General features: G+C 44.9%; 2 protein-coding genes across 2 annotated transcripts in view; both read left to right on the top strand.

Moving 5' to 3' along the window:
- The window catches only part of SCAMP5 (secretory carrier membrane protein 5), a 4,141-nt gene extending 140 nt beyond the window's left edge, over window positions 1-4,001 (top strand). Inside the window, exons 2-4 of the mRNA XM_015822538.1 lie at window positions 2,555-2,656; window positions 3,435-3,552; window positions 3,807-4,001. Of these exons, the coding sequence (XP_015678024.1) occupies window positions 2,555-2,656; window positions 3,435-3,552; window positions 3,807-4,001 (415 nt within the window). The remainder of the gene's footprint in view (window positions 1-2,554; window positions 2,657-3,434; window positions 3,553-3,806) is intronic.
- A 4,172-nt stretch (window positions 4,002-8,173) lies between these two features.
- The window catches only part of PPCDC (phosphopantothenoylcysteine decarboxylase), a 32,580-nt gene continuing 13,253 nt past the window's right edge, over window positions 8,174-27,500 (top strand). Inside the window, exons 1-5 of the mRNA XM_015822537.1 lie at window positions 8,174-8,340; window positions 8,452-8,547; window positions 8,860-8,988; window positions 11,089-11,257; window positions 11,722-11,821. Of these exons, the coding sequence (XP_015678023.1) occupies window positions 8,200-8,340; window positions 8,452-8,547; window positions 8,860-8,988; window positions 11,089-11,257; window positions 11,722-11,807 (621 nt within the window). The 5' untranslated portion in view covers window positions 8,174-8,199 and the 3' untranslated portion in view covers window positions 11,808-11,821. The remainder of the gene's footprint in view (window positions 8,341-8,451; window positions 8,548-8,859; window positions 8,989-11,088; window positions 11,258-11,721; window positions 11,822-27,500) is intronic.

The following is a 27,500-nucleotide window of genomic DNA, read 5'->3' as shown; positions in this document are numbered from 1 at the left end:
AAAAGAAAGAAAGATAGAATATATTGCTCTAACTAAAACTTAGATACATTATTTTTCTGGGGTAAACTTTCCAGCAAAAAAAGGCCCCATAGTGAACCATGGATTCACTTAACGACCACCATGTTCACTTTACGACCACCGTGTCTGCATTAAGGGCCACCATGAAAAAGGTTGTGAAATCAGGGACGGTCAGGTGTGTACAGGTAGTTCTCAACTGACAACATTTTGTTTAGTGACTGTTCGAAGCTACGCCGGCACTGAAAAAAAATAACACGGCCGTTTGTCACACTTAACGACCACTGAAGCATTCCCCAGGCTCACGTCGTCCAAATTCAGACGCTTGGCCACTGGCTCGTATTTACGACGGTGGCAGCGTCCCAGGGTCAGGTGATCCCCTTTTGCAACCTTCTGACCAGTAAAGTCAACGGGGGAAGCAGGATTCGCTTAAGGACTGTGTTATTAACTTAACAGCTGCAGTGATTCACTTAACAACTGCGATAAGAAAGGTCGTAAAATGGGGCAGAATTCACTTAACTGTCTCAGCAACATAAATTCTGGGCTCCGTTGTGGTTGTAAGTTGAGGACCACCTGTACAATCAAGGGCGACTCACTTCACCACCGCTTTGCTTAGCAATGGAAATTCTGCCCCCCCCCCCCGTCGTTGTCGTAAGTCGAGGACTCCGCATACAGCTTAAAAATGGGGAAGGATCCTTCATCTAGTTTCTGAACTGCAGTACATCAAGGATCTTTGGTGAGCTCTGCTTGTCTCCCGCTGTATGATTTGCCTCTTTGCACTCTCTCTCTCCCTCCTTCTCTCTCTCTCTCTCTCTTTCTTTCTCTCTCTCTGTGTTTCTCCCTCTCTTCTGTTTCTGTCTCTGTATCTCTCTCTCTCTGTTTCTCTCTCTGTATCTCTCTCTCTCTGTGTTTCTCTCTTTCTTTCTCTTTCTCTCTCTTTCTTTCTTTTTCTCTGTTTCTCTCTCTCTCTCTGTTTCTCTCTCTCTCTCTGTTTCTCTTTCTCTCTGTGTGTTTCTCTCTCTCTCTCTCTCTCTCTCTCTCTCTCTCTCTCTCTCTCTCTCTCTCTCTCTCTCTCTCTCTCTCTCTCTCTCTCTCTCTCTCTCTCTCTCTCTCTCTCTCTCTCTCTCTCTCTCTCTCACTGTGTCTGCAGTGAATAGCATCACCTTGGCGGTCAATCTGATCGGTTGCCTCGCGTGGCTGATTGGCGGCGGTGGAGCTGTTAACTTTGGACTGGCAATCCTTTGGCTTATTCTCTTTACACCCTGCTCCTACGTCTGCTGGTTTAGACCTATTTACAAAGCTTTCAAGTAAGTGATAGGGCGGGATCTGGTCTTCCATTCCTCCCTTCTTTTTCTGCAATGATGCATCTGCTCACCGAAAACTCCTCGTTTAGTGACTACCTGGGTTAGCCACCAACTCACAAACACAGCAGTGATAAACATATTAAGATACTTCATTTTCCAGCCAATATGTCTGTGCATTTACATCAAAACTGACTGCAACCTGATAACAAAAGCTTTTGGCGAGAAACTGATTAAGGCCTGGTCAGTTTCAGGCAGAAGTTGGGAGCTGACTGGAGAGATCTGATCAACGAATTAAGGTCACAGAGCTGAGCTTGTTAAATCGCCCTTGGCATTTTTTTTTAAGAGACCTGTTACATGGGGAGAATATCAGCTCAGGAAAAGATGGCTTATTTGAGCAATCTCTCTGCCTTGCAAGGGGATAATAATAATAATAATAATAATAATAATAATAATAATAATAATAATAATAATAATAATAATAATAATAATAATAATAATAATAATAATAATAATAATAATAATAATAATAATTGCAAAAGGCAGCCTTACTAGGAACTGCTTCCATCCTGCGACGATATCTGTAATACCATCAAACATCCACATCTGCCTATCCCAGGTCCTGGGTAAGGACTTGATAGGTAGACAAAATGCCAAATCCAGTCTGAACATCTGGCTGACTGTGCGATGATCCATAATAATAATAATAATAATGATGATGATGATGATGATGATTATCATTATATTATTATTATTATTATTATTATTATTATTATTATTATTATTATTATTATTATTATTATTACTATTATTGCAAAAGGCGGCCTTACTAGGAACTGCTTCCATCCTGCAATGATATCTGTAATACCATCAAACATCCACATCTGCCTATCTCAGGTTCTTGGTAAGGACTCGATAGGTAGACAAAATGCCAAATCCAGTCTGAACATCTGGCTGACTGTGTGATGATCAATAATAATAATAATAATATAATGATAATAATAATAATGATAATGATAATGATAATGATAATGATAATGATAATGATAATGATAATGATAATGATAATGATAATAATAATACGAAGCTCAGCCACAGGGCACTGTATGAGACTCTGAACTGGATGGCAGCAACCAGCGATCGTTGCAGTGTCTCTGCCTCTCTGGGGAATTCTGGGAGTTGAAGTCCACCCTTCTTGAAGCTGCTGAGGTTGAGCAGATGGTCCCTTTGTTTTGCAGGACGGACAGCTCCTTCAGCTTCATGGCGTTCTTTTTCACCTTCATGGCGCAGCTCGTGATCAGCATCATACAAGCCGTCGGCATCCCCGGTTGGGGAGTTTGGTAAGTGAGACGATTTTTGCTGGTTATGGTTTCGCTCACTTCAGCCTTCCCAGACTGGTATTTTTCAGCATTTGTTGGGAGCTTAGGATCCAACACTTGCTGTTGTTTGCTAGTTAGAAAACATGGGCAGAACACTTTTTGATGGACTCTGTAAAAAGATGCCAGTATTTTTCTTTTTTTGCAAGGCTGGTGACCTAGTGGTGAAAACTCCCGGCTAGAAACCAGTAAGACTGTGAGTTCTAGTCCTGTCTTAGCCATGAAAGTCGATGGATGACTTTGGGTCAATCACCAGGAGAAATGGAGTTCTAGTCTGGCCTTAGGCATGAAAGCCGGTTGGTTGACTTTGGACCAATCACCAGGAGACAGAGAGTTCTAGTCCGGCCTTAGGCATGAAAGTCCACGGATGACTTTGGGCCAATCACCAGGAGACAGAGAGTTCTAGTCCTGTCTTAGCCATGAAAGGCAGCTGGGTGACTTTGGGCCAATCACCAGGAGATGGTGAGTTCTAGTCCAGCCTTAGGCATGAAAGCTGGCTGGGTGACTTGGGGCCAATCATACTCTCTCAGCCCAACTCATTTCACAGGGTGGTTATTATGGGGAAAACAGGAGGAAGAAAGAATATTAGGTAGGTTCAACACCTTTATAGTTATTTATAAAAATTATAAAGACAAGTTTTTTAAAAAAAATCTTTTTAAGGAACATCTTTCAATAAGTAGCCTTGAGTGATGGCGAGAATGCCCCCAAATTATCTCAAAAGTCTTGTTTTGTTTTCCTACAGTGGCTGGATTGCAACCATCTCTTTCTTTGGGACCAACGTGGGCTCGGCGGTCGTGATGCTGATTCCCACCGTTCTCTTCACAGCCATGTCTGTGTTTTCCTTCATCGCTCTCAGTATGGTAAGAGAAGGGATTTATTTGTGAAAGCCTTTGTACTTTTTGGAGACGCCTGCTGATCCCTAAAAAAAAAAAACCCATAACATTTGCCTTGGGTTTACCGACTGAAGAGGCACAGCATGAAAGGAAAGGGGGCTTGGAGGGAAGAGGAAAACTAAGTCTCCTTCCTCCTTCTGCAGGGAGTCCTCAACTCACAGCCGTTTGTTTAGTGACCATTCAAAGTTACAACGGTCCGTTCTTCTCTTCTTCCTCTGCAGGTGCACAAATTTTACCGAGGGAGCGGCGGCAGTTTCAGCAAAGCGCAGGAGGAGTGGACCACCGGCGCCTGGAAAAACCCCCAGGTCCAGCAGGCAGCACAAAACGTGGCCGTGGGTGCCGCTCACAACACCATGATGCAGCATGAAACGCAGTATTCAGCCACCCCTAACTATAACTACCCCAACGACATATGAGAAGTCAGGACCCCCGTCCGATGTGAACCCTAGATGGTGTTGGCTTTAGGTGGGCAGGAAGGAACAAAGAAGGCGTGCGTTGTGGGTGCGGGTATCTTGTGTAGGTTTCCAAGGGATGAATTCCACCATCTTGTTGCAGGGGAGGTGGCAAGATGGCGGGAGAGCCGTTTCCACGAGAAAATTTCTGAATTTAATTCTTCTTCCTCTTCCTGGGTCCCCATCCTTGGACCCCCGTGGCATCTTCTCCCTCCTCCTCCTCCTCCTCCTCTGAAGCTTGTTGCCCTGCAGGACAGTTGTGTTGTGCTGTGGTGCCTGTACATGTGTGTGTGCTCATTTCTCTCTTTCTCTCTCTCTCTTTCTCCCTCTCTCTCTTTGGTGAAACTGTGCACAGTGGTGTTTTGCGGCATTTCTCGTGGTGATTATGATTTTTCTAGCCACATCGGAGCCCTGGAGGGCAGTGAGAGGGAAACCTTGAGCATTTCATCCATCCTTGGTTGTCGCTTCTAGGAAAAAAATATTTTGCATACCCTGACGCCGATTCTCCCTGCAGTATAGTGGATTGCTGGCTTCTTGTCCTTCCCCTCTCCTCTTTCTCTCTCTCTTGAAGCTGCAGCAATAACCCCACCAGCTAAGGCCTGGGGAAGAAACCTGGTTAAATATGGGCTCATTTCACATTCTTGGGAAGGCCATATTGATCAAGATGGAAACCAAGACAGCTTACTCTGTCTTGGATGTTTTCATCCTCTCTCTCCTGTCCCTTTCAAGCCTGAGCAAATTCACATTTTACGAAACTTCTTGATCGTCAGAGTGAACAATACTTAAAAAGCAGGCCTTCCTTAAAAAAGGACGTCTGCTGAAGACTAAACCACCTTGCAATGTGGATTTTAGGATAGGTTTTCCAACCCAGCTCGTCCTTCCGTGAGGACCTGGCTGTATTTTTGCTCTGCGAAATGATCCGGCTCCACGTTTCTAGGTTTTAAGTTCTTAAAAAGCAGCTTCATCTTTCTTTGGAAGCAGCCAAGCGGCTAATGTTTTGCTCTGACTTCCTTTGCAAAATATTAGCTCCCCTCCTTTCAAGAGCATCTGCAGGGAGGTGGTCAAAAATAAATAAATAAAAATCAAGGTAACTTTGCAAAGAAAATTCCACCCCTTTTTGATCTGCGCTGAGTCTTGACTTTTGTTTTTCCTCATTTGCAGACTTTTCTGCTTTTGTTCCCTTGTGTGGTTCCACTCTTTTCAAGGATCTGTCGAGTCTATGAAATGAGGATGAGCATCTGTTGAGAGGGGGAGCAGTTCAGATGCAGATAAGATGTGTTTGTTTTAAGCTGGCTGGGTTGATCTCAGGCACCTCTCCAACGCATGTCAATTAAACTAGCATTGTGGGGTCCTTGTTGCTCTCGCAGCTTGGTGGTTTTCTTGCAGACCTTTCCTGACCCAGTTAGGTAACGTCATCAATGCTCTGATGGTGTTATATGGTGCTCTGACAGGAATGGTGATCCTCAGGTATGATGAAGTTACCTAATTGAGTAACAAGAAACGTCTGCAAGAAAACAACTTACTTGGAATTCTGTAAGTTGAAATCCACCTATCGTAATGTCGACAAGGTTAAGAGACATTCCTGTACATTCTTCGATTTGTAGAGTGCTTTTATTTGTTGGACTATGCTGATTGCAAAAGTCTGATAGCAAAAGCTGAGAATATTGTCATTATTCTGAAAAAGAGATGGACGTCTGTATATTTGCATTGATTCCAGGTGGGCTCCTTTTATCCTAGCACTATAGAGATCTAATCTCCTTCAAATCCTCCTTTGGTGGAGAAGAATTGTGTCCCCAAATAGCCGTGGTCATCACAATCCTGATGCTGTATCTAATTCACCATGCAATCTTGTTGTTTTTTTTAAAATAGATATCTCAATGGGAAAAGGAGGTGGAATTTTAAAACATCTGACCACACGTGTTTATACAATTGTTCCATGTCTGTCCCTGATGAAACAGTGTCAACCTGGAAATTAAATAAAATAAACTGTATCAATAAAATGACTTTTTGTTTCTTTCCATAGTAGGCGATTAGACCTGAAGCAGGGATGTCAAAATGCAGGATTGTATGTGGTAGTGACGGCGGAAAGCTCTGATGAAAATTGTGAGGGAATTGGGTGAGGAGGCTAGAAAGGGTGTCGAGGTATCTGAGTGAGAAGGGGGGCTTGGTTTATATAAGCCACAGTTAAACCACATGTGAGTAGATTCACACACTGTAAAAACCGTTTTATGCAGATGATAACAGTATTTTCTTTGGTAAGTCTCATTGCTTAGGTGCTTTTCTTGCCTTGACCTAATGGCAGTTTTGGCAAAAGCATGTTTTCAAAAGCAAAAATCCATTGTTAAAATAGAAGACACACTAAAATCTGGGGTGTGTGTGTGTGTCTTTCTACTGCAATGAGACAAAACCACACAGGAGCCTAGAGGGGTGTTTTTCAAACTTGGCCAGATAAGTGGACTTCGACTCCCAGAATTCCCCAGCCATTCCTTGCTGGCAGGAGAGTTCTGGGAGTTGAAATCCATTCATGGCCAAGTTTGAAAAAGAAATGCTTAGAGTTTCCAAGTTACAAAATGTGTAATACGGAGTGGGTTTCCAGCAAATTTGGCATTAGGATACCATTGAAAAAATATAGGCTTTCTCTTAAAAGCGGGGTCTCCTGTCTTAGCTGTCAAAGTGCGTGTTTACTCTGCTGCCCTCATTCTAAAAGTAAAAAAAATAATAATTCTGAGTTTAAACATGCCTTGCTATGAGCCATCTTCCGCAAGAGGGAGGGAGGGAAAAGTTAATTGCTTATGAGTCTAGGAATCCAATCTATGGTCATCCTATCCGGAAGTGGAGTCAGAAGAGCTCGTCTAGCCGTTATATCCATCGTCAACCACTTCGCTCTTCTGAAAAGAAACGGAAGTTGAGGTGGTTTAAAGCCGCCGTGCTCTCTATGATCGAGAAAAAACCGGAAGGTACTGTCTTTATTGACATCCGCCGGCCGGAACTTTTTGATCACTGAATTGTGTACGCTTATGGCTTTTTCCCCCTTTCCTTCTCTCCACGTATATACAGTATGTGTATATTTACGTATATTTAATTTTATACATTATACCAACCCGGATTGGATCCTGCAACATTATTTTGGGACACGTATATTCGCCTTCATTACATATTTTTATATCCGTTCTTAGACTCTGAAGGAAGGGAAAGCTGAAGGCAAGTGCACATTTCTCCTCCCCCCCCACCCCAAACCCTCCTTGCAAGGTAGGCCAACTTGCAAGAACGAGCGATTACCCTCCCCCCCCCCAATGAAGCTTCGTGGCTGGCCAAAGATTGAGCCTCTTCAGACGTTGCTCTCACTTGGGGTTTTTCCACAATTCGCGGGGCCTCTCCGGTTCTTGCTTGGCCCAATAAAGACATGGCCTGGGTGGGTCTTGCTCCTGAAAATCCCCGCGTGGCACTTGAGAAACTGGGGTGGGTTTACTGCTGAGTTAAAGGAATGTTTCTATATATCCCCCCACATCCCTTTCTCTCTCGTCTATCCACCCATCCATATCTGTCTGTCTGTCTGTCTCTGTCTCTCTCTCTCTCTCTCTCTCTCTGTGTGTGTGTAGGTAGGTAGGTAGGTAGGTAGGAAGGCAGGCAGAGATAGATAGACATAGATAGACTGACAGAGAGAGAGACTGACAGAGAGAGACACACACACACAGAGAGAGAGAGACACATATAGATAGACTGACAGAGAAAGAGAGAGAGAAAGAGAGAGAGAGATACACATGATGATAGATAGGCAGGCAGGCAGGCAGGCAGACAGACAAGACAGATAGGATAGAAATGATAATCATAATAAACAGATGATAGATAGATAGATAGAGAGAGAGAGAGAGAGACAGACAGACAGACAGACAGACAGACAGACAGAGATATAGATGGGTGGATGGATGGATGGATAGATGGTAGATAGATAGATAGATTGATAGACAGATAGAGAGATAGAGATAGATATATAATACATATGTCCTGCCCATATCCCGCATAAGGCATCTTTGGGCAGAGTATAATTTTGGAGCATAAAGAGCTAGAAAGTTGACCAAAAGCATTAAAAAGATATTTAATTTGGAGTAATAATTCTCACATTTTCTTACAGGTGGAAAAGGATCACTCTCTGGGTCTGATTATGGAGGCTGCAGCGTCTCCTCCGCCGCTACTCTGCCCTGTGGCTTCGGAGAAGAATGCCCACATCCTGATTGGGGTAACTGGGAGTGTGGCTGCGCTAAAGTTGCCTCTTTTGGTGGCAGAGCTTCTGAAGATACCTGGAGTGAGCAGTTTTTCATTGTTTTTATTGATTTGTCAAATTTAGAGACCCCTCATTTCAACCCTTAGGTACAAATATTCTCCTTCATTAGTACCACTGTTCTTCTCTTTTTAGCTGGAGGTTCTAGTGGTGACAACAGAAAGTGCAAAACACTTCTATAAACCCGAAGAGATTCCTGTCAGAATCTACAGTGACTCTGATGAGTGGCAGGTCAGGATCGTTCAAACAGGTTTATTTTTTTTTTCTTTAGGGCTAAGGAGCTTTTATTTGCACCCTAATTCACCAATTTTGAGGAATGAGCTTCCTGATTGCAGCATTTCCTTGTCTTTGGAAGCCAACAGCAAATGATCTTATGTTTTATATCTTGCATTATTTGAATTGTGATTACTTGGCTTGTTCTGAGTTTGTTTTATTGAGCCCAGAAAGATCAGTAAGAATATTTAATAACGGATTGTATTTATGTAGAATGTGATGAAGCCTGCTGAGTGAATTAGATTAATTTAGGCAGCATTTTGTCCTCAGCTGTGGAAAAAGCGCACCGACCCTGTGCTACATATTGACTTGAGGCGTTGGGCTGACCTCATGCTGGTGGCTCCTCTGGATGCAAACACCCTCGCCAAAATTGCAAATGGCATTTGTGACAACTTACTGGTGAGTTACTGGTGCAGGGTGCTCCAATGTTCACCCCAGTTCTTCCTCATTAAGACCTGTGTGGTAAGCTGATGTTTCATGACCCTCTGCATTAATGACACCTGTAGAAACTGTGAGGACAGCAAGAGGATGTTGGGTGCGCAAATGCTGCACGTATGGCATCATGATGTGCCAGTTCTTCAAGATGAGTAGAAAACCAGTGTCATGTAGGTCAATGTAAGTTTATTGTAAAGCTATAGCAACAGAGTGGGGGGCACGATGACACTGAGTTTGTCAGATGGAAAGTTGACAGCTTGGGTTTGAGTCCTGAGCGCCGCGCAATGGGGTGAGCTCCCGTTCCTCACTCCAGCTCCTGCCCATCTAGCAGTGTGAAAGCATGCAAATGCAAGTAGATGAATAGGTACCACTTTGGTGTGGAGGTAACAGCGTTCCGTGTTCCTTTGGCGTATAGCCATGCTGGCTATATGCCCATGGAAATTATCTTGGTAAGGCCACATTTGGAATACTGCATCCAGTTTTGGTCACCACGATGTAAAAAAGATGCTGAGACTCTAGAAAGAGTGCAGAGAAGAGCAACAAAGATGATTAGGGGACTGGAGGCTAAAACATATAAGGAACGGTTGCTGGAATTGGGTATGTCTAGTTTAAAGAAGAGAAGGACAAGGGACATGATAGCAGTCTTCCAATATCTCAGGGGCTGCCCCAAAGAAGAGGGAGTCAAGCTGTTCTCCAAAGTGCCTGAAGGCAGGACAAGAAGCAACGGGTGGAAACTAACCAAGGAGAGAAGCAACCTAGAACTAAGGAGAAACTTCCTGACAGTTAGAACAATTAACCAATGGAACAATCTGCCTCCAGAAGCGGTGAATGCTCCAACACTGGAAGTTTTTAAGAAGAGACTGGACAGCCATGTGTCTGAAATGGTATAGGGTTTCCTGCCTGAGCAGGGAGTTGGACTGGATGACCTCCAAGGTCCCTTCCAACTTTATTATTATTATTATTATTAACGCTGGCTCCCTCGGCCAAGAAATGAACGCAGCCCTCTAGAGTGTGAAATGATTTGACAGGGGAAACCTTTACCTTTATCGTAACAGAATCTTGCAAATCTGAAAGTGATGCCATCCTCCCTCACTTTATCTTCATGAGAAGTAGAGAGGGGCCGGTCTGAAACGTTTACTCACGTTCCCTTCTTACTCCAGACTCCGATCTCTTTTATCTGATTGTGGCCTTGGTAGCAGTAGCATCTCTTCTTCCTGTCCCTCGGGGCCGTTCCTTCTACCCTCTGCCTCAGGGGTCTTCAAACTTGGCCCTTTTATGACTTGTGGACTTCAACTCCCAGAATTCCTCAGCCAGGCACGCGTGCCTGGCTGAGGAATTCTGGGAGTTGAAGTCCACAAGTCATAAAAGGGCCAAGTTTGAAGACCCCTGGTCTACCTGGTCTTTGATGTTCGTGGCAGTCTGCATCAGCGGAACAGGATGACAGCGTTGACATAGCCCCCAAAATTAGCAAGAGATCATCTTTTCCCAACCTTTCCTAAATGCGATGCACTTTGATAAGATTTTTGGATTGCCACCAAGTGAGATTTTATTGGTCCTTCTAGGAATAACCATGGGTTGCATGGACGATTTTTTGCACACACAACCACCCCTTGTAGGTAGGTTAAGCAAGGAAAGGATCTAAACAGCCTAGAGCAGAGGTCTTCAAACTTGGCCCTTTGATGACTTGTGGACTTCAGCTCCCAGAATTTCTCGCTGGCTGAGGAATTCTGGGAGTTGAAGTCCACAAGTCATAAAAGGGCCAAGTTTGAAGACCCCTGGTCTACCTGGTCTTTGATGTCAGGATGTAAATTGAGCTGTTTGAATGATGGTGCAATTTGACTGCCCTTCCCCTCCTCCCTCCCCCATCTCCCCTGTAGACCCCCTGAGACTACAAATGGCTCCCGGCTAGGCTATTCCTGGAGCACCTTCCAAGTTCTCTGCTTCTTGGTTTACTTTAGAAATTCACCAGCCCCATCCTCCATGCTTCTGTCCAAGGTTCTGACTGCATTCCCCTTGTGGTTAAGATCCTCATCTGTGGCCATTTCCCCTTGCCTTTCTCTGCAGTCGTGCGTCATCCGCGCCTGGGACGTGAGCAAACCCTTGCTCTTCTGCCCTGCCATGAACACCCTTATGTGGGAGCACCCCATCACAGCTCTGCAAGTGGGGCAGCTGAAAGAATTTGGCTACATAGAGATCCCTTGCATAGTGAAGAAACTGGTTTGTGGAGATGAAGGTTGGTGTGCTTCTCCTTCCAGGCTCATTAGAGCAGTGGTTCTTAACCTGTGGGTCGGGACCCCATTTGGGGTCGATCGACCATTTCACGGGGGTCGCCAAGCAAGGCTGTCCGCCATTTTTTTTGTCCGCCATTTTTTCCCCCTTTTCCGGCGGGTGCCTTACCTCCCTTGAGCTGGGCCGGCTGGTGGTCGGCCTGCTCCATCTCTGCCGCTTGCCAGCTACGCCTCGGCCGGCGCAGGGGGCGGAACCACGCATGCGCGGCGCTCCCGGGCAGGGAAAGTCCTCGACTGACGACCGGTTTAGTCCTCGACTTACGACCGGTTTAGTCCTCGACCTACGACCGGTTGGGGTCGCGGCATTAAAAAGGTTGAGAACCACTGCATTAGAGCGAGGTGAAAAGATACGGACAGGTGATCCTTGACTTAACACTGCAATTGACCCCTTTGCTTTTTGGTTACACAGGCCGAGGGGCCATGGCCGACATTTCAAGCATTGTGGAAAAAACAGAGGCGGTGCTGTTGGAACGGGGCCTCCTGAAGCCGAGCTGATGCCCAAATTACAGGTACTCGCTGCTTTTCACGGAATTTTGCTCCGTGAAGAGCGGATCGGGGAAAAGGGAAAACTGTAAGAAGCAGGCCGATACTTGCCTCCTGCTTTACCAAAAGAGTAGCTTCTGGAAGCTTGGAACCGACTTCCAGTGGGAGACAGTGGGCCATTCCTCAGAAACTGAGTTTAAACACGCTTGGGATAAACGCATCTCCATCCTCCGATTAAAATTTTAAAAAAATAAAACAAGTGAAACGATAAATGCGTAAGTAAATAAAAACATAAATAAACACATTAAGAAGAAAGCAAAAACAAACCAACCCAAAAAAAACCCCCTCTCAAAAGGTAGACACAATGGACTACTGGGTCTTTTTCTGCCATCTGTTTATTATGTTTCTGCGTTTCCACAACTCTTAAAATGCACCTCCAGCGGGTTGCTCAGTTGCTTCTGTTTGACCACCTCCGTTCTCGTTTCAGCCTGAAATTTTGCACCTCATCTAGGCTTTTTTTAGGCTGGGCTTCGTCTACACCAGGGGTAGTCAACCTTGGCTCTTTTATGACTCGTGGACTTCAATTCCCAGAATTCCTGAGCCAGCTATGCTGGCTCAGGAATTCTGGGAGTTGAAGTCCACGAGTCATAAAAGAGCCAAGGTTGACTACCCCTGGTCTACACTCTGGGCTTCTAGAGGTTTTTTTTTTAAGAAGAGAAGGGGGGGTCAAGATGCACTGATTCAGGCAGGTGTCTCTCTCTGAATCTCCTGCAAAGTTCACCTCCCTAATTATTAGGCAGCTCACCCCAGAGACCCCCAGAGATACGCCTGGCAAGGCAGAGGTAGGTCAAAGGTTTTGACCTACCTCTGCCTTGCCAGGCGTATCTCTGCAATCCGCTGCTGGAATCAAGGGACCACCACCACCCCCCCGGTCCCACATTCCTTTCGGATGAGGCTCACGGTGCGTGGGGGGGGGAGAGACCCAAGGCCCCAGATTGTCTGGGGAAGTGACCCTCAGGAAGACTTGCCCTTTGCTCTGATGGGCTCATGGTGCGAGGAATGCCGACATCAAAGGGGAAACAAACAACGCCTCTGTCAGTGTGGGGCTTCTGCCAGAACACAAAATGTTCTTAGCATGTTGATTTGGGGCTGCTTTGCAGGCTGGGGAATGAGGTGGGGGGGGTGGGGAAGCCCAGGAATTCGTTTACCAAGAAAGAGGATCTATCTTGTGAAAACACTCCCAATTCACAATCAACAACTTGTTACAGGAGTACCGGGAAAGGGGATGGATTAGCAAACGGGAGCCAAGCTCGCTTTTTTTTAAAAAAAAAATCTGTGTCCATGGATGGGTCAGTGGCCTGTCACATCAAACCAAAGTTTATTCACGTGTCCCTGGGTGCATTAAAAAGATAAAAAAAACCAAGCCCAATAACTCATCCCCCCACTTACCCAATCCCGGCAAACAGCTATCAAAACGTTGCCCTGTGATAAGATGGGCAGCCTATACATTTTATAAATAAATAGATAAATAAAAATATCAGAGACCTTTTCATTGTAATGCTTGGTTCCAGGACCGCTATAGGTCGTTCTCTACTTACGACCAGTCGCTTAACAACAATTTGAAGGTAACGATGGACTCGAAAAACTTACTTATGACCCATCCCCAAAGTTATAACAGTAGCACTATCCCCACAATCATGTAATCACATTTGGGTCACTTGGGAACCAGCTTGCATTTCCAACTGGTTGCGGTATTCCACCGTCACGTGATCTGGCAAAAACCAGGGGGGGGAGAAATCCATTGGATAAGCTAAGTGAGGGTTTGACAACCATGTCACTCACTCACCAACCCATGATTTGCTTAACAACCATGGTGACTCAAGACCGCAATGACTTACAGCCAAATTCTAGGCTTAATTGTCATAAGTTGAGGACCACCTGTACAATTTTCCCAAGGCTTGAGGACTCAGGTGAAGGATACTCTTTTGGGAAGATGGCCAAATGTTAATTTCACATGCCCAAATTCTCAGCTTCGGTCCTAAGTTAAAAGATTGTCTAAAGACTGAAAGTTAAAACGACTACGACATACATTAACTAAAAGTTATTGATAAATGTTAGAAAGTTACTTTCTGTTTGATTGACAGAACAAGAATTGTATGAGTTAAAATATGAGACAGTAGATATTAAGGGAGAAAGGGAGGGACTGGGGATTGTAACAGTTTGAGATCTGTATTAATGATATCTATGTGTAATAGAATTATTGTACCCAGCCGCCACGTTGCTTTCAAATATTTAAATGTAATATTAGAAAATCAAATCAACCTGTGGCCAGGTTGCTTAAGTCTTTTACTGGGTTTGTGAGGTTGACCAACTTCCCATGCAGTGACCAACATCTCACTGACGTGAGAAAGGAAAAGGTCTACGCATCTGCATAGCCAGATTGAGGAAAGCTGGCTTAAAAAATTCCAGGACTGCCTTTTTTGTGATTAAAAAAATAATAATCATAGTTTCATCTCTCCAGCAGCTGCTCACGCATTTTTTTTTTTAGTCCTCTTGTAAGATGTTTATGAGGTTTGGAAAGCAGTGGTATACTTGGGGACATGACTCAACTCAATGCATTGCATACGCAACTTCCCAATCCTTGGTTATCTTTGGTCAAAAAGATCAGGTGACCAGTGAGCAAGCATCTGATGAGGCCGTCACCCCAAACCCTTAGGTAGTAGCTGGAGGCCTGGAGATCTTTTGCCATCCAACAGATAGTGCTGGATCTCCCTCTTCACAGCTTGCTTGGCCTTTAAATGCTGCATGGCTCCCGATGACTCTGGTCTTCGGAGAGGGAAGAGCATTTTTATAGCTGTTGTGAAAAGTTGTGGTCCAAAGCTCAAAGGTAAAGGAAGGTCATGTTTGGAAACACCACCACGTGCCAAGTGGCCTTGCAGAGGGTAGCCAATGAGGTTGACTTTTCATAAATGTTGACGGATGTTTGTCAGCCCAGTTGCGCAAATGGGATCTGATGATCTGCAGGTCATCACACGGAGCTGAAGATAAAAAGCTCTTTGCCTTCAGTCTGGACATGCTGGGGAATGTTGCGCAGAAGATCTGGTTGTGCAAACCCACCATAGAGCAGGCTGGCAAGAGCCAAAATGAAAGGGTCTCTTGAGTTGTGACGTTCCAGCCCTTCTCCTATCTGAGAAAAACAGCCAAGGAGAATCCTTAGCGGGCCTATTCCATAGAAGGTGCTTCAAAATATAGGTAGTCCTCGGGTTACAACAGTTCGTTTAGTGACGGTTCAAAGTTACGACAGCACTGATAAAAGGGACGACCATTTTTCATACCAGCGTTGCAGCATTCCCCAGTGATCAGAATTCAGACGCTTGGCAGCCTGATTCCCATTTATGACGGTCGCAGCATCCCAGGGTCACCTTCTGACAAGCAAAGTCAGATTCACTTAACAACCATGTCACTAAGGTAACAACTGCAGCCATTCACAACAGCTGTGGCAAGGGAGGTCGTAAACGGGGGCAAACCGCCCTTATATATATATATATATATAAAATAGAGCTGGAAGGGACCTTGGAGTCTTCTAGTCCAGCCCCCCGCTTAAGCAAGAGAACCCACATCATCTCAGACAGGTGATTGTCTAGTCTTTTCTTAAAGATCTCCAGTGATGGGGATTTCTGGGGGGAGCCCTGAATAAATGTCTCACTTGGCAACTCCTGTCGATGTACGGAGTTCAACTGTCCCGTTTTCAGCAATGGCCGTAATTGATGGAGAAGGTGGAGGTTAATAATAATAATAATAATAATAATAATAATAATAATAATAATAATAATAATAATAATAATAATAAAAATAAAAGTTGGAAGGGACCTTGGAGGTCATCTAGTCCAACCCCCAGCTCAGGCAGGAAACTCTATACCATTTCGGACAAATGGCTGTCTAGTCTCTTCTTAAAAACTTCCAGTGTTGGAGCATTCACCGCTTCTGGAGGCAGGTTGTTCCACTGGTTAATTGTCCTCACTGTCAGGAAGTTTCTCCTTAGTTCCAGGTTGCTTCTCTCCTTGATTAGTTTCCATCCGTTGCTTCTTGTCCTGCCTTCCGGCGCTTTGGAGAATAGCTTGACTCCCTCTTCTTTGGGGCAGCCCCTGAGATACTGGAAGACTGCTATCATGTCCCCCCTTGTCCTTTTTTCATTAAACTGGACGTACCCAATTCCAGCAGCCATTCCTTGTATTCTTTAGCCACCAGTCCCCTGATCATCTTTGTTGCTCTTCTCTGTACTCTTTCTAGAGTCTCAACATCTTTTTTACATCGTGGTGACCAAAACTGGATGCAGTATTTCAAGTGTGGCCTTACCAAGGCCTTGTAAAGTGGTACACTTTAACACTTCAGGTGATCTTCATTACCTTCAGGGCCATCCTGGTTGCAGAAAACTCTGTCTCTCCAGCAGATGGCAGTTAGGAGCTGGTTGAGAAGGTGTGTGGCTTAAAGAGTGGGGAACTGGGGCTCTCTCTAGATCAGTGTTTCTCAACCTCCGTTGCTTTTAAGTTGTGTGAACGTGAACTCCCACAATTGTGATTTTTTTTTTTTTTTTGCAATGCTGCCTCGGGAGAATACCAGGAGCTGTCATTCCGAGGCTCCGCTTTTGCTGCTGTGTGAAATTATCCCATGAAATATTAGAAAGAGCCCTGGGAACTAGTTTCTGCCTTCCTGGAGAGCCATCCCTGAGCCAGTGATCTGGGCTGGTGCAAGACCCCCAAATTTTGAGGCTTCTGATTCTTTGGGTAGGGCCTGACTCTTGGAAAAAGGGCTATCTGAATGGAATACATTTTTGGGGGGCCCCGCGTGATTAAACAACACAAGGAATCTTGAGCTATCAAAACCACCCGTGTGGTTTGCTGCTGCTGCTGCTGATCTGAAGCTGGTTGTAAGTCTCACTTGCGTGTTTGTTGTTGAGAAGGAATAATTTCCCCCCAAACCTGTGCCCTCTAAGCTTGTTAAACTGGCTGAGGTTCATGAAAGGTGGAGGGCAGAGTACTCTGTGTTCCCACCAGCCTGACCTGATTGCTGCTTAGGCATTTAGCAATCCACCCAATGAATGAATGTTGTGCAGGTGCCATTGCAACTCGCCAGTGAAAAAAGAATCCGTGTTATCTCTAAGGCTACGTAATAAACTTTTTTTAAAAAACAGTCCCTTTGTCCATTTGTCCAAAGTCTTCCTCTTAGTATAAGGAACGGTTGCTGGAAATTGGGTATGTCTAGTTTAATGAAGAGAAGGACGAGGGTGGACATGATAGCAGTGTTGGAAGGGACCTTGGAGATCTTCTAGCCCAACCCCCTGCTCAGGCAGGAAACCCTATACAATTTGAGATAAGTGGCTGTTCCAGTCTCTTCTTTAAAACTTCTAGTGTTGGCGCATTCACCGCTTCTGGCGCAGGTTGTTCCACTGGTTAATTGTCCTCACTGTCAGGAAGTTTCTCCTTAGTTCTAGGTTGCTTCTCTCCTTGGTTAGTTTCCATCCGTTGCTTCTCGTCCTGCCTTCAGGCGCTTTGGAGAATAGCTTGACTCCCTCTTCTTTGTGGCAGCCCCTGAGATACTGGAAGACTGCTATCATGTCCCCCCTCAGCCTTCTCTTCATTAAACTAGACATACCCAATTCCAGCAACCGTTCCTTATATGTTTTAGCCTCCAGTCCCCTGATCATCTTTGTTGCTCTTCTCTGCACTCTTTCTAGAGTCTCAGCATCTTTTTTACATCCTGGATGCAGTATTCCAAATGTGGCCTTACCAAGGCCTTACCAAGACATCCCTTCCGTGATGAAAACACTCACAACTTCTGGAGGCCAGCTGGTGAATTGTTCTCAGTGCTAGGAAATTTCTCCTTAGTTCCAGGTTGCTTCTCTCCTTGATTAGTTTCCACCCGTTGTTTCTTGTCCTGCCTTCAGGTGCTTTGGAGGATAAGTGGAGCCCCTCTTCTTTGTGGCAGCCCCTCCAATACTAAGATAAGATAGCCCCACCAAATTCTAACAGGTGTAGACTGACTGAATAAGTCATTTACAATCAGCTAGATAAAGATCAAAGGGTGCCCTACTTGGAAGTGGAGCTCATGAAAGAGAGAGATGACAGCTCATTGGCCTAGCTTATCAAAAGGGCAGATAGCCTGCAAATTGCTCTTTCTTGTTATTGTAATGGAGAGGGTTCTTATTTTCTAAACATAGGAAAGTCTAACGGAGCTCGTTATCTTTATCCTTGAGCTTAACGGACAACTGACATAAATTTCATAGCTCTCTTTAGAACCGGAGAGGAAGTTGCATAGTAAAAAACAGGAGTTTTGCCAGTGTGGTCAAGATTTGCTGCTTCCATGCCAGTTTGATCTTGCTTGTGTTTGAGAAAGTTACACATTAGGAAGCTAGCAATTAGAAATTAACCAAAGAGAGAAGCAACCTACTACTACTACTACTACTATTATTATTATTACTACTACTACTACTACTACTATTACTATTACTATTATTCTACCCATATTACTACTACATATCTACCCAATATTACTACTATTATTCTATTTGATTCTATCAAAACACCTGGGTTCTCCCCAGTTCACAAAGCATGTGGGACGTACTCTCTAATATTGCTGCCGTGCCTCGTTCATCTTTTTGCCAATTATTTTTCTTGCTTCCAAGTACTGTTGGCGATGGGACAAACAATTCAGGATCTGTTGACTTGAAGCCATGCGCTGTTTGGGTGGACCCTGCAAGCCCCAATGTTCTGGGCCTAAGGTAACAGCTTAGACATCCAGAATCACTTGATGGTGAGAGCAATAAAATGAATAAATAAAAATCTTGTTTTCCTGCAGAAAACTCATACATAGCACCCCCAGAATTGCTCTCAACAGTGTGATGGGCAACATAAAAGATGATAGATAGATGATAGATACATGATAGATAGATAGATAGATAGATAGATAGATAGATAGATAGATAGATAGATAGATGATAGATAGATAGATAGATAGATAGATAGATAGATAATAGATAGATAGATAGATAGATAGATAGATAGATAGATAGATAATAGATAGATAGATAGATAGATAGATAGATAGATAGATAGATAGATAGATAGATAGATAGATAGATAGATAGATAGATAGACAGGCAGATAGGCAGATAGGCAGGAGGAGAAACTTCCTGACAGTGAGAACAATCAACCAGTGGAACAGCTTACTCCCAGAAATCGTGGGTGCTCCATCACTGGAGATTTTTAAGAGGAGACTGGACATTCACCTGTCTGACACGGTATAAGTTCTCCTGCTTAAGCCGGGGGGGGGGGGGCTGGACTAGAAGACCTCCAAGGTCCCTTCCAACTCTATTCTAATCTATAGGCAGATAGATAGGTAGATAGACAGACAGATATGGATGGATGGATGGATGTCTCCTAAACATCCTCTAACCATTTGTCCAACATCATGAGACATTACAATACCTAGTCACTGATCTCCTGAGCTAAGTGTCTTGGTAACTCATTCATCACATATTTTATTTACCTCTCACCATGTTACTTGATAGATAATCTTGAGGAATGTATGTTAGTTTCCCCTGTTTCAGATGTCCGCAAGAAACATAAATATTAGAATCATAGACTCCCAGGACTGGAAGGGAGGCCTCCTAGCTGAATTCCCTGCCCAAGGCAGAAGTCCTTATACCAGGGGTAGGCCACCTTGGCTCTTTTATGACTCGTGGACTTCAACTCCCAGAATTCCTGAGCCAGCACAGCTGGCTCAGGAATTCTGGGAGTTGAAGTCCACGAGTCATAAAAGAGCCAAGGTGGCCTACCCCTGCCTTATACTATCCTGAACAAGTGGCTGTCCGATCTTTTAAACCTGGGAGTCTGTTTTTAAGGAACAATGACCCCCTGCCACGATTCTCTCTTGATTCCTCTGAAAAACCTAAGTTACAATTTCCTTTTTCCTTGCAGCAGAGACCTCCTTGTCTTAATGAGTACAGGGACTGCTGTACTCTGGGTAGATACAGAGATTAGCCAGGTGGCCAGGGTCTCCATTACGTTTTGCATCCTGTTCGGAAGTACACCTCGTTCTGATCTGAAGCCTTATCTACCCCATCAATGTAAGTCAGGAGCTTTTTTCCCACGGCATATCATTAACCCGTGGAATTCGTTACTGGCGCATGAAGACGGCCAGGCCTTGGGGTGATTTCAAGGAGAGGTTGGATACATTCATGGAGGACCCGGTCTACAACCTACAATTCCTTTAGTGACTGTTCGCAGTTAGGACGGCACCGAAAAAAGCGACTTGTGACTGTTTCTCACGGGTATGACCGTTGTGCCATCCCACCTGGTTGAAATTCAGCCGCTTAACAACTCATATTTATGTCCCCCCTAGTCCTCCTTTTCACTAGACTAGACAGACTCAATTTCTGCCATCGTTCTTCGTATGTTTTAGCCTCCGGTCCCCTAATCCAGGGCTTTTCAACCAGGGGTACAGGTACCACCTGTGGTACATTGGCACCTGGCAGGTGGTACGCGACCATCCTAGAAAAGTGGTAGCGGGAGAGGGGAATGAGCTGAACCGGTGGCAGCACCGCACAAGCCTGAGCGAGAGACGGCTGGAGCTGCAGGGCTGTCAGGGCTCAGCGGAAGCGCCAGGATCAGTGCCGCTTTCCAGCTGATCGGCACTTCTTCGGGGCTGTCAGGGCTCAGTGGAAGTGCCAGGATCAGTGCCAGGCTCCAGCTGGAGCTTGGCGCTGATCCTGGCTCTTCCGCTGAGCCCAGAAGAAGCGCCGATCAGCTGGAATGTTGCAGCCTCTCCAGGGTCTTGTGATTTACATTCAGATGCTTGGCAACAGATTCATATTTATGACGGTCACAGTGTGCCAGGGTCATGTGAAGTGACCAAAACCTGCTGCGACCACCCAGCAGACGGGGGGAATAAAAACTAAACACCCCCCCACCCCACCCCCACTGCCAATCCTCAACAGAAATGCTCACAACAATGAAAACCTCGGACAGGAGGAAGAGCGCCGCCGGGTGGGCAGGCAGTTGTCTTGCTCGGCTGTGGCTTGGGGGGCACTTTTTTCAGTACCATTGTAACTTCGAACAGTCACTAAGTGAACTGTTGTAAGTTGAGGACTACCTGTACTTTATCACTTTTTTCCTTTTTTTTGGGTCATCAAGTTTTTGACACCTTGCTAGGCGACTGGTGGTACTCGGATGTTGCCATATCCTAAAAGTGGTACAATGGGTGAAAAGGTTGAAAAGCCCTGGACTAGTCCAGCCCCCCGCTTAAGCAGGAGAACCTATACCATCTCAGACAAGTGACTGTCTAGCCTCTTCTTAAAAATCTCCAGTGATGGAGCGCCCACGATTTCTGAAGGCAACTTCTGTTCCGCTGGTTAATTGTCTTCACTGTCAGGAAGTTTCTCCTTAGTTCCAGGTTGCTTCTCTCCTTGATCAGCTTCCAACCATTGTTTCTCATCCTTTCCTCTGGTGCTTTGGAGAATAACGTGACCCCCTCTTCTTTGTGGCAGCCCCTCAGATACTGGAATACTGCTATCCTCTCTCCCCTATTTCTTCTTTTCTTTAGACTAGCCAAACCCAAGTCCCGCAGCTGTTCTTCGTATGGTTTTGGTCTCCAGGCCTCTGATCCTCTTAGTTGCTCTTCTCTGAATTCTTTCCAAAATCTCAACATCCTTTTTGTGATACGGTGACCAAAACTGGCTGCAGTATTCCAGGTGTGGCCTCACTAGGGTTTTATAAAGCGGTACTAATCCCTCGCGTGATCTTGAGTCTAGGCCTCTGTTTATACAACCCAGGATTGTATTGGCATTTTTGCCGGCTGCTGATCCAGCGGTATCTGGCTGGGCATGGAGTCTTCCCATGGGTGGGAAGACTCTGGTTTTGCTTTTGCTTTCCTAAAAGAACTTTTCCATACTGTGCTGTGCTTCAAGGTGCTACAAGAGACGGAAGCTCAGACCTGCATTCGGGTTTAATTATAGTTGTACATTGGCAGGGGCAGGCTGGCAATTAGAGGCCTGTTATCCTGCCAGTCTCCTGACCTTGTGGGATTCCACGTTCTTCATCCCTGAAGGATGGTGTCAGCTCCTGTCCGTTCCCAGAAGGAAAGGCAACCGGCTCTCACTGTTTCATCAGCCACAAAGAGCAGAGTTTCTCTTGGCAATTTCAAAAGGGGTGGACTTCAACTCCCAGAATCCCCCCAGCCGGCTGTGGTTGGTTGAGTCAAGTACAGGGACTCCTCAATGTAAGGACCACTCGAAGTTAACGACGGCCCGGGAAAAGCGGCTTGTAACCGTTTTTCACGTGACCGTTGTAGCATCCCCCTGGTCACGTGATCAAATTCAGACACTTGGCAACTGCCATGTACTTCAGATGGTTGCACTATCCCAGGGGCAGGCAACCTTGGCTCTTTTATGACTCGTGGACTTCAGCTCCCAGAATTCCTGAGCCAGCCATGCTGAGGGGAAAGGGAGAGGTTTCCAAGCTGAGCCAGGCTGGCTCAGGAATTCTGGGAGTTGAAGTCCACGAGTCATAAAAGAGCCAAGGTTGCCTACCCCTGCACTATCCTGGCCCCCTTTTGTGACCTTCTGACAAGCAAAGTCAATGGGAAAGCCAGATTCACCGAACAACCGTGTTAGTAACTTAACAACTGCACTGTTTTACTTAATAACTCTGGCAGGAAAGGTCGTAAAATGGGGCAAAATTCACTTCACAACTGTCTTGCTTAGCAGCAAAAACTGGGCTCCATTGTGGTTGTAAGCCGAGGACAACCTGTCAGCAGCAGAATCTATTAATTAGGTAGATAATCTGGTCCGATGCAGCCCTAGAATAGAATAGAATAGAATAGAATAGAATAGAATAGAATAGAATAGAATAGAATAGAATAGAATAGAATAGAATAGAATAGAATAGACAGATTGTAGAATAGAATAGAATAGAATAGAATAGAATAGAATAGAATAGAATAGAACAGACAGATTGTAGAATAGAATAGAATAGAATAGAATAGAATAGATTGTAGAATAGAATAGAACAGAATAGAACAGAACAGACAGATTGTAGAATAGAATAGAATAGAACAGAACAGACAGATTGTAGAATAGAATAGAATAGAATAGAATAGATTGTAGAATAGAATAGAATAGAACAGACAGATTGTAGAATAGAATAGAATAGAATAGAATAGAATAGAATAGAATAGAATAGAATAGAATAGAATAGAATAGAATAGAATAGAATTCTTTATTGGCCAAGTGTGATTGGACACACAAGGAATTTGTCTCCGGTGTATAAGCTCTCAGTGTACAAACAAGCAACAAGTGATAAATCATACTAGGATACTAAATAAAACAATTAATATAAATCATAAGATACAAGCAACAAAGTTATAGTCATAAGAGGATAAGGAAATAGGTAATAGGAAAGATGAGAAGAAGAATAGTAATACAACCCTACTAGATAGTTCGACAGTGTTGTGGGAAATAGTTGTTTAGCAGACTGGTGGCCTATTCACCTCCCTAATTTTACAGGGATGGCTGTAAAGGCTGTAAGGAGCCACACCGACAGCTTAAAGCTTAGCTTACAGCATTTTAATTGCTCAGCCGAGCGAGAAAATTGCAACCCCCCCTTGGCTTCAAACGCTTGGACGTTCTCCAGCACTGGTGATGTTGATATGCTAAGGTTTAGGGACTTGCTAGTGTTGTTTCTTCTTTTAATTGGGTATTTGTTTACAGGGCTCACTGACACCACTGCACAGTTACTTGGCTCTAAGGACCACGTTCGAACAGACGTGCAGTTACCAACCACAGCTGGTGTTTTCATTGTTATCAAGACCCACGTTTTCTTATAAAAAAAAAACTCAGTTCGGAATCGGAATCAATCCACATCGAATTAAAAAGAAGGCTGAAGTTTCCAAGTGGGTTCTAAGTATTTTTCTATCTCTCTGGGCCTCCAAGACATCTAACGTAACTGAAACTTGAGCAGGGGGCTGGACTGGAAGACCTCCAAGGTTCCTTCCAGTTTCTATTCTGTTCTGTTCTACAATCTCTTCTCTTCTCTTCTCTTCTCTTCCCTTCCCTTCTCTTCTCTTCTCTTCTCTTCTCTTCTCTTCTCTTCTCTTCTCTTCTCTTCTCTTCTCTTCTCCATTCCATTCCATTCCATTCCATTCCATTCCATTCCATTCCATTCCATTCCATTCTGCAAACTATTCTGCAATCTATTCTGTTCTGCTCTGCTCTATTCTGTTCTGTTCTGTTCTATCATCCTTATAAACATCGGATTGAACTGCAATAGACTCTCGCGTTATAATTAAAGGCTTCTTCAGTTCAGAATAAAGAGGGAGCTAAATGGGAGACCAAGTGTAACAGGATACAGATAGTCCTCAAGTTGCAGCCGTAATTGACCCTGATAATTACGGTCATAAGTTGTGACAATTGTAAGGTGGGTTTACCATGTGTCCCGACCCAATTTTATGACATCTTTTGTGGTGATCCTTAACTGAATGTAGTCACCATAAAGTGAACTCTATAGTCTTTAAGTGATCTTAGAAATATCAGTCAATCAATCTCATTGTTCATTATGGATGGGGTTTATTTCTTGCCAGAAACTGGAAGTAAAACCCTGGTTTCTTGCAAAACCATCATAAATCATAAACCACGGGCCCCCGCAAATGACTGTCAATGGAGGGCAGTTGCCAAACGGTTGAGCTGTGTCCGTGTGACTTTGGGAAGCTGGAATTTCGAAACTTTTGTTTTAGTTTTTGGGGGGTGTCCATCATAACATGGAACGGCTGCTAAGTTCAGGAGTATCTGTACTCAAGAGGACCAGACGTTTTCTAGGCCAAAAAAATAAGCTAAATGACAACAATTATTGATCTCTTAGATCAGGGCTTTTCCACCTTTTCACCCATTGTACCACTTTTAGGATATGGCAACATCTGAGTACCACCAGCAAGGTGTCAAAAACTTGATGACCCAAAAAAAAGGAAAAAAGTAATAAAGTGCAGGTAGTCCTCGACTTACAACAGTTCGCTTAGTGACTGTTCGAAGTTACAATGGCACTGAAAAAGGTGCCCCCCAAGCCACAGCCGAGCAAGACACCTGCCTGCCCACTCGGTGGCGGTCTTCCTCCTGTCCGAGGTTTTCATTGTTGTGAGCATTTCTGTTGAGGATTGGCAGCGGGGGTGGGGTAGGGGGGGTGTTTGGTTTTTATTCCCCCCCTCATCTGCTGGGTGGTTGCAGCAGGTTTTGATCACTTCACATGACCCTGGGACACTGTGACCGTCATAAATAGGAATCAGTTGCCAAGCATCTGAATGTAAATCACAAGACCCTGGAGATGCTGCAACATTCCAGCTGATCGGCGCTTCTTCTGGGCTCAGCAGAAGCACCAGGATCAGCGCTGAGCTCCAGCTGGAGCCTGGCGCTGATCCTGGCGCTTCCGCTGAGCCCTGACAGCCCTGCAGCTCCAGCCGTCTCTCGCTCAGGCTTGTGCGGTGCAGCCACCGGTTCAGCTCATTCCCCTCCCCCGCTACCACTTTTCTAGGATGGTCGCGTACCACCTGCCAGGTGCCAATGTACCACAGGTGGTACCCGTACCACTGGTTGAAAAGCCCTGTCTTAGATGAGGACTAGGAAGTGGTGGTTGTTACCGTGGTATAATGTAGCAGCATTGGGGGCCATCACTGGGAAGGTTCTGCTCAGGACACTTGGCGTGATCTCAACATACCAAGTTTTCCCTGGAAAGTTTAGCCCACAAACATAAATCAAGTTCAGAATGGAGCAGCAGTTTTTAAAACTCTTCTGATTTGAGTTTTTTTGGGAATCGCTTGGAACTGGACTCGGAAAAAGACAGGCAGCCGGTGGAGATGATCTGATATCATCCTTATTTCGTCAGTGTCTTTAGAGTCCTGATGTGTTGTAACATCTGCTTCCCACCACCGATTTCACAATTTTACTCACTTAAGACCAGTTGTGGCCAGTGCTGTCTTGTGCAACTGGCTGGATAAGAGCCCATTTTAAGCTTTCTCGAAACCTGGTTTTGCTTCTGTTGCAACATTTGGAGTTTTATCCCAGGAGGCAGTGGTGGGATCCAGCCNTTTCCTTTCTTTTCCTTCCCTTCCCTTCCCTTCCCTTCCCTTCCCTTCCCTTCCCTTCCTTTTCCCCCTTCCCTTCCCTTTCCTTCCCTTCCCTTCCCTTCTCTCTCTCCTTCCTTCCTTCCTTCCTTCCTTTTCCCCCTTCCCTTCTCTCCCTCTACTCCCTCCCTCTATCCAGTGGTGGAATTCAGCCGGTGCGCACCACTTCGGCAGAACCGGTAGCTCATTTTTTGTTGCCCGGGCCCAGAACGGACTTCCGGAAGCGGCATCCAGACAGAGAACCGGTTGTTCACCTATTTGAATCCCGCCCCTGCCAGCAGGCATGTTTGCCAAGGGTCCCCTTGTGTGTTCTAGTTCTGCTTCTCCCCTCCTCCCAAGTTATTCTGCAGAATGTGAATGGGAGGCAGGAGCGTCTGTAGGAACAAAGCAAACATCCCCAACCCAAAAACAGGCTGCTGCCTTGCAAACATTTTCAGAGACCTTTGCAAAAAGTTTTTTTTTTTTTTTTTAACATGATAAAAATCTGGAAAAATCTGTGCTTCATTCTGAATTCTTCCTTATCAGCTTTCCAGGGTTTTCTTTTCTAGAGGAGCATGTTCCCATTCCTCTTCTCTCAAACTAACCTCCAGAGGAAAGAGAGAGGAAAGACGGTAGTGTAGATAAACTGGTTTCAGCCAGAGATAGAATTTTGCATCCAGAAAACTCCAGGTTAAACATCTCTGAAATTCTGAGCGTGTGCCTGGCAAACAGGAATTCTGGAAGTTGAAGTCCACACACTTTAACAGAATAACAGAGCTGGAAGGGACCTTGGAGGTCATCGAGTCCAACCCCCTGCTCAGGCAGGAAACCCTATACCATTTCAGACAAATGGCTGTCCAGTCTCTTCTTAAAAACTTCCATTGTTGGAGCATTCACCGCTTCTGGAGGCAGGTTGTTCCACTGGTTAATTGTTCTGACTGTCAGGAAGTTTCTCCTTAGTTCTAGGTTGCTTCTCTCCTTGATTAGTTTCCATCTGTTGCTTCTTGTCCTGCCTTCAGGCGCTTTGGAGAAGAAGTTGACTCCCTCTTCTTTGGGGCAGCCCTTCAAATACTGGAAGACTGCTATTATGTCACCCTTGAGCCTTCTCTTCATTAAACTAGACATACCCAATTCCTGCAGCCGTTCTTCATACATTTTAGCCTTCAGTCCCCTAATAGTTTTTGTTGCTCTTCTCTGGACTCTTTCTAGAGTCAACAAGCAACCTCAAAGTTGCTGAGATTGAGAAATAGTGGTTTTTAGAGCATACAGTCGTCTTATACCTTCTCGACAATATATTACCGGGGTATTCTCAACTGGACCTTGGCTCTGTTGGTGTATAGAAACCTCAAAAAAAAATCAATGCTGTTGACCAATACTATGAGCTGCTTTCTATAGCTTTATTCTGAGAAGTGTGACATTAATCTGTGAGCATTCAAATAATAGCAGATGGACTTATTGGCTGATTGAGGTCTCATCAGGCTAGGCAAGGTGGGGGCATCACCCTACCATTGCTTCGGTATTTGCTGACGGTGACGCTCTGCTTGGTCCTGTCCAACGTTCTTT

Source organism: Protobothrops mucrosquamatus, unplaced genomic scaffold (genome assembly GCF_001527695.2).
Source record: "Protobothrops mucrosquamatus isolate PMUCROS unplaced genomic scaffold, P.Mucros_1.0 scaffold1601, whole genome shotgun sequence".
In the NCBI taxonomy this organism is placed as follows: domain Eukaryota; kingdom Metazoa; phylum Chordata; class Lepidosauria; order Squamata; family Viperidae; genus Protobothrops; species Protobothrops mucrosquamatus.
This window is presented reverse-complemented; position numbering and strand designations above follow the sequence as displayed.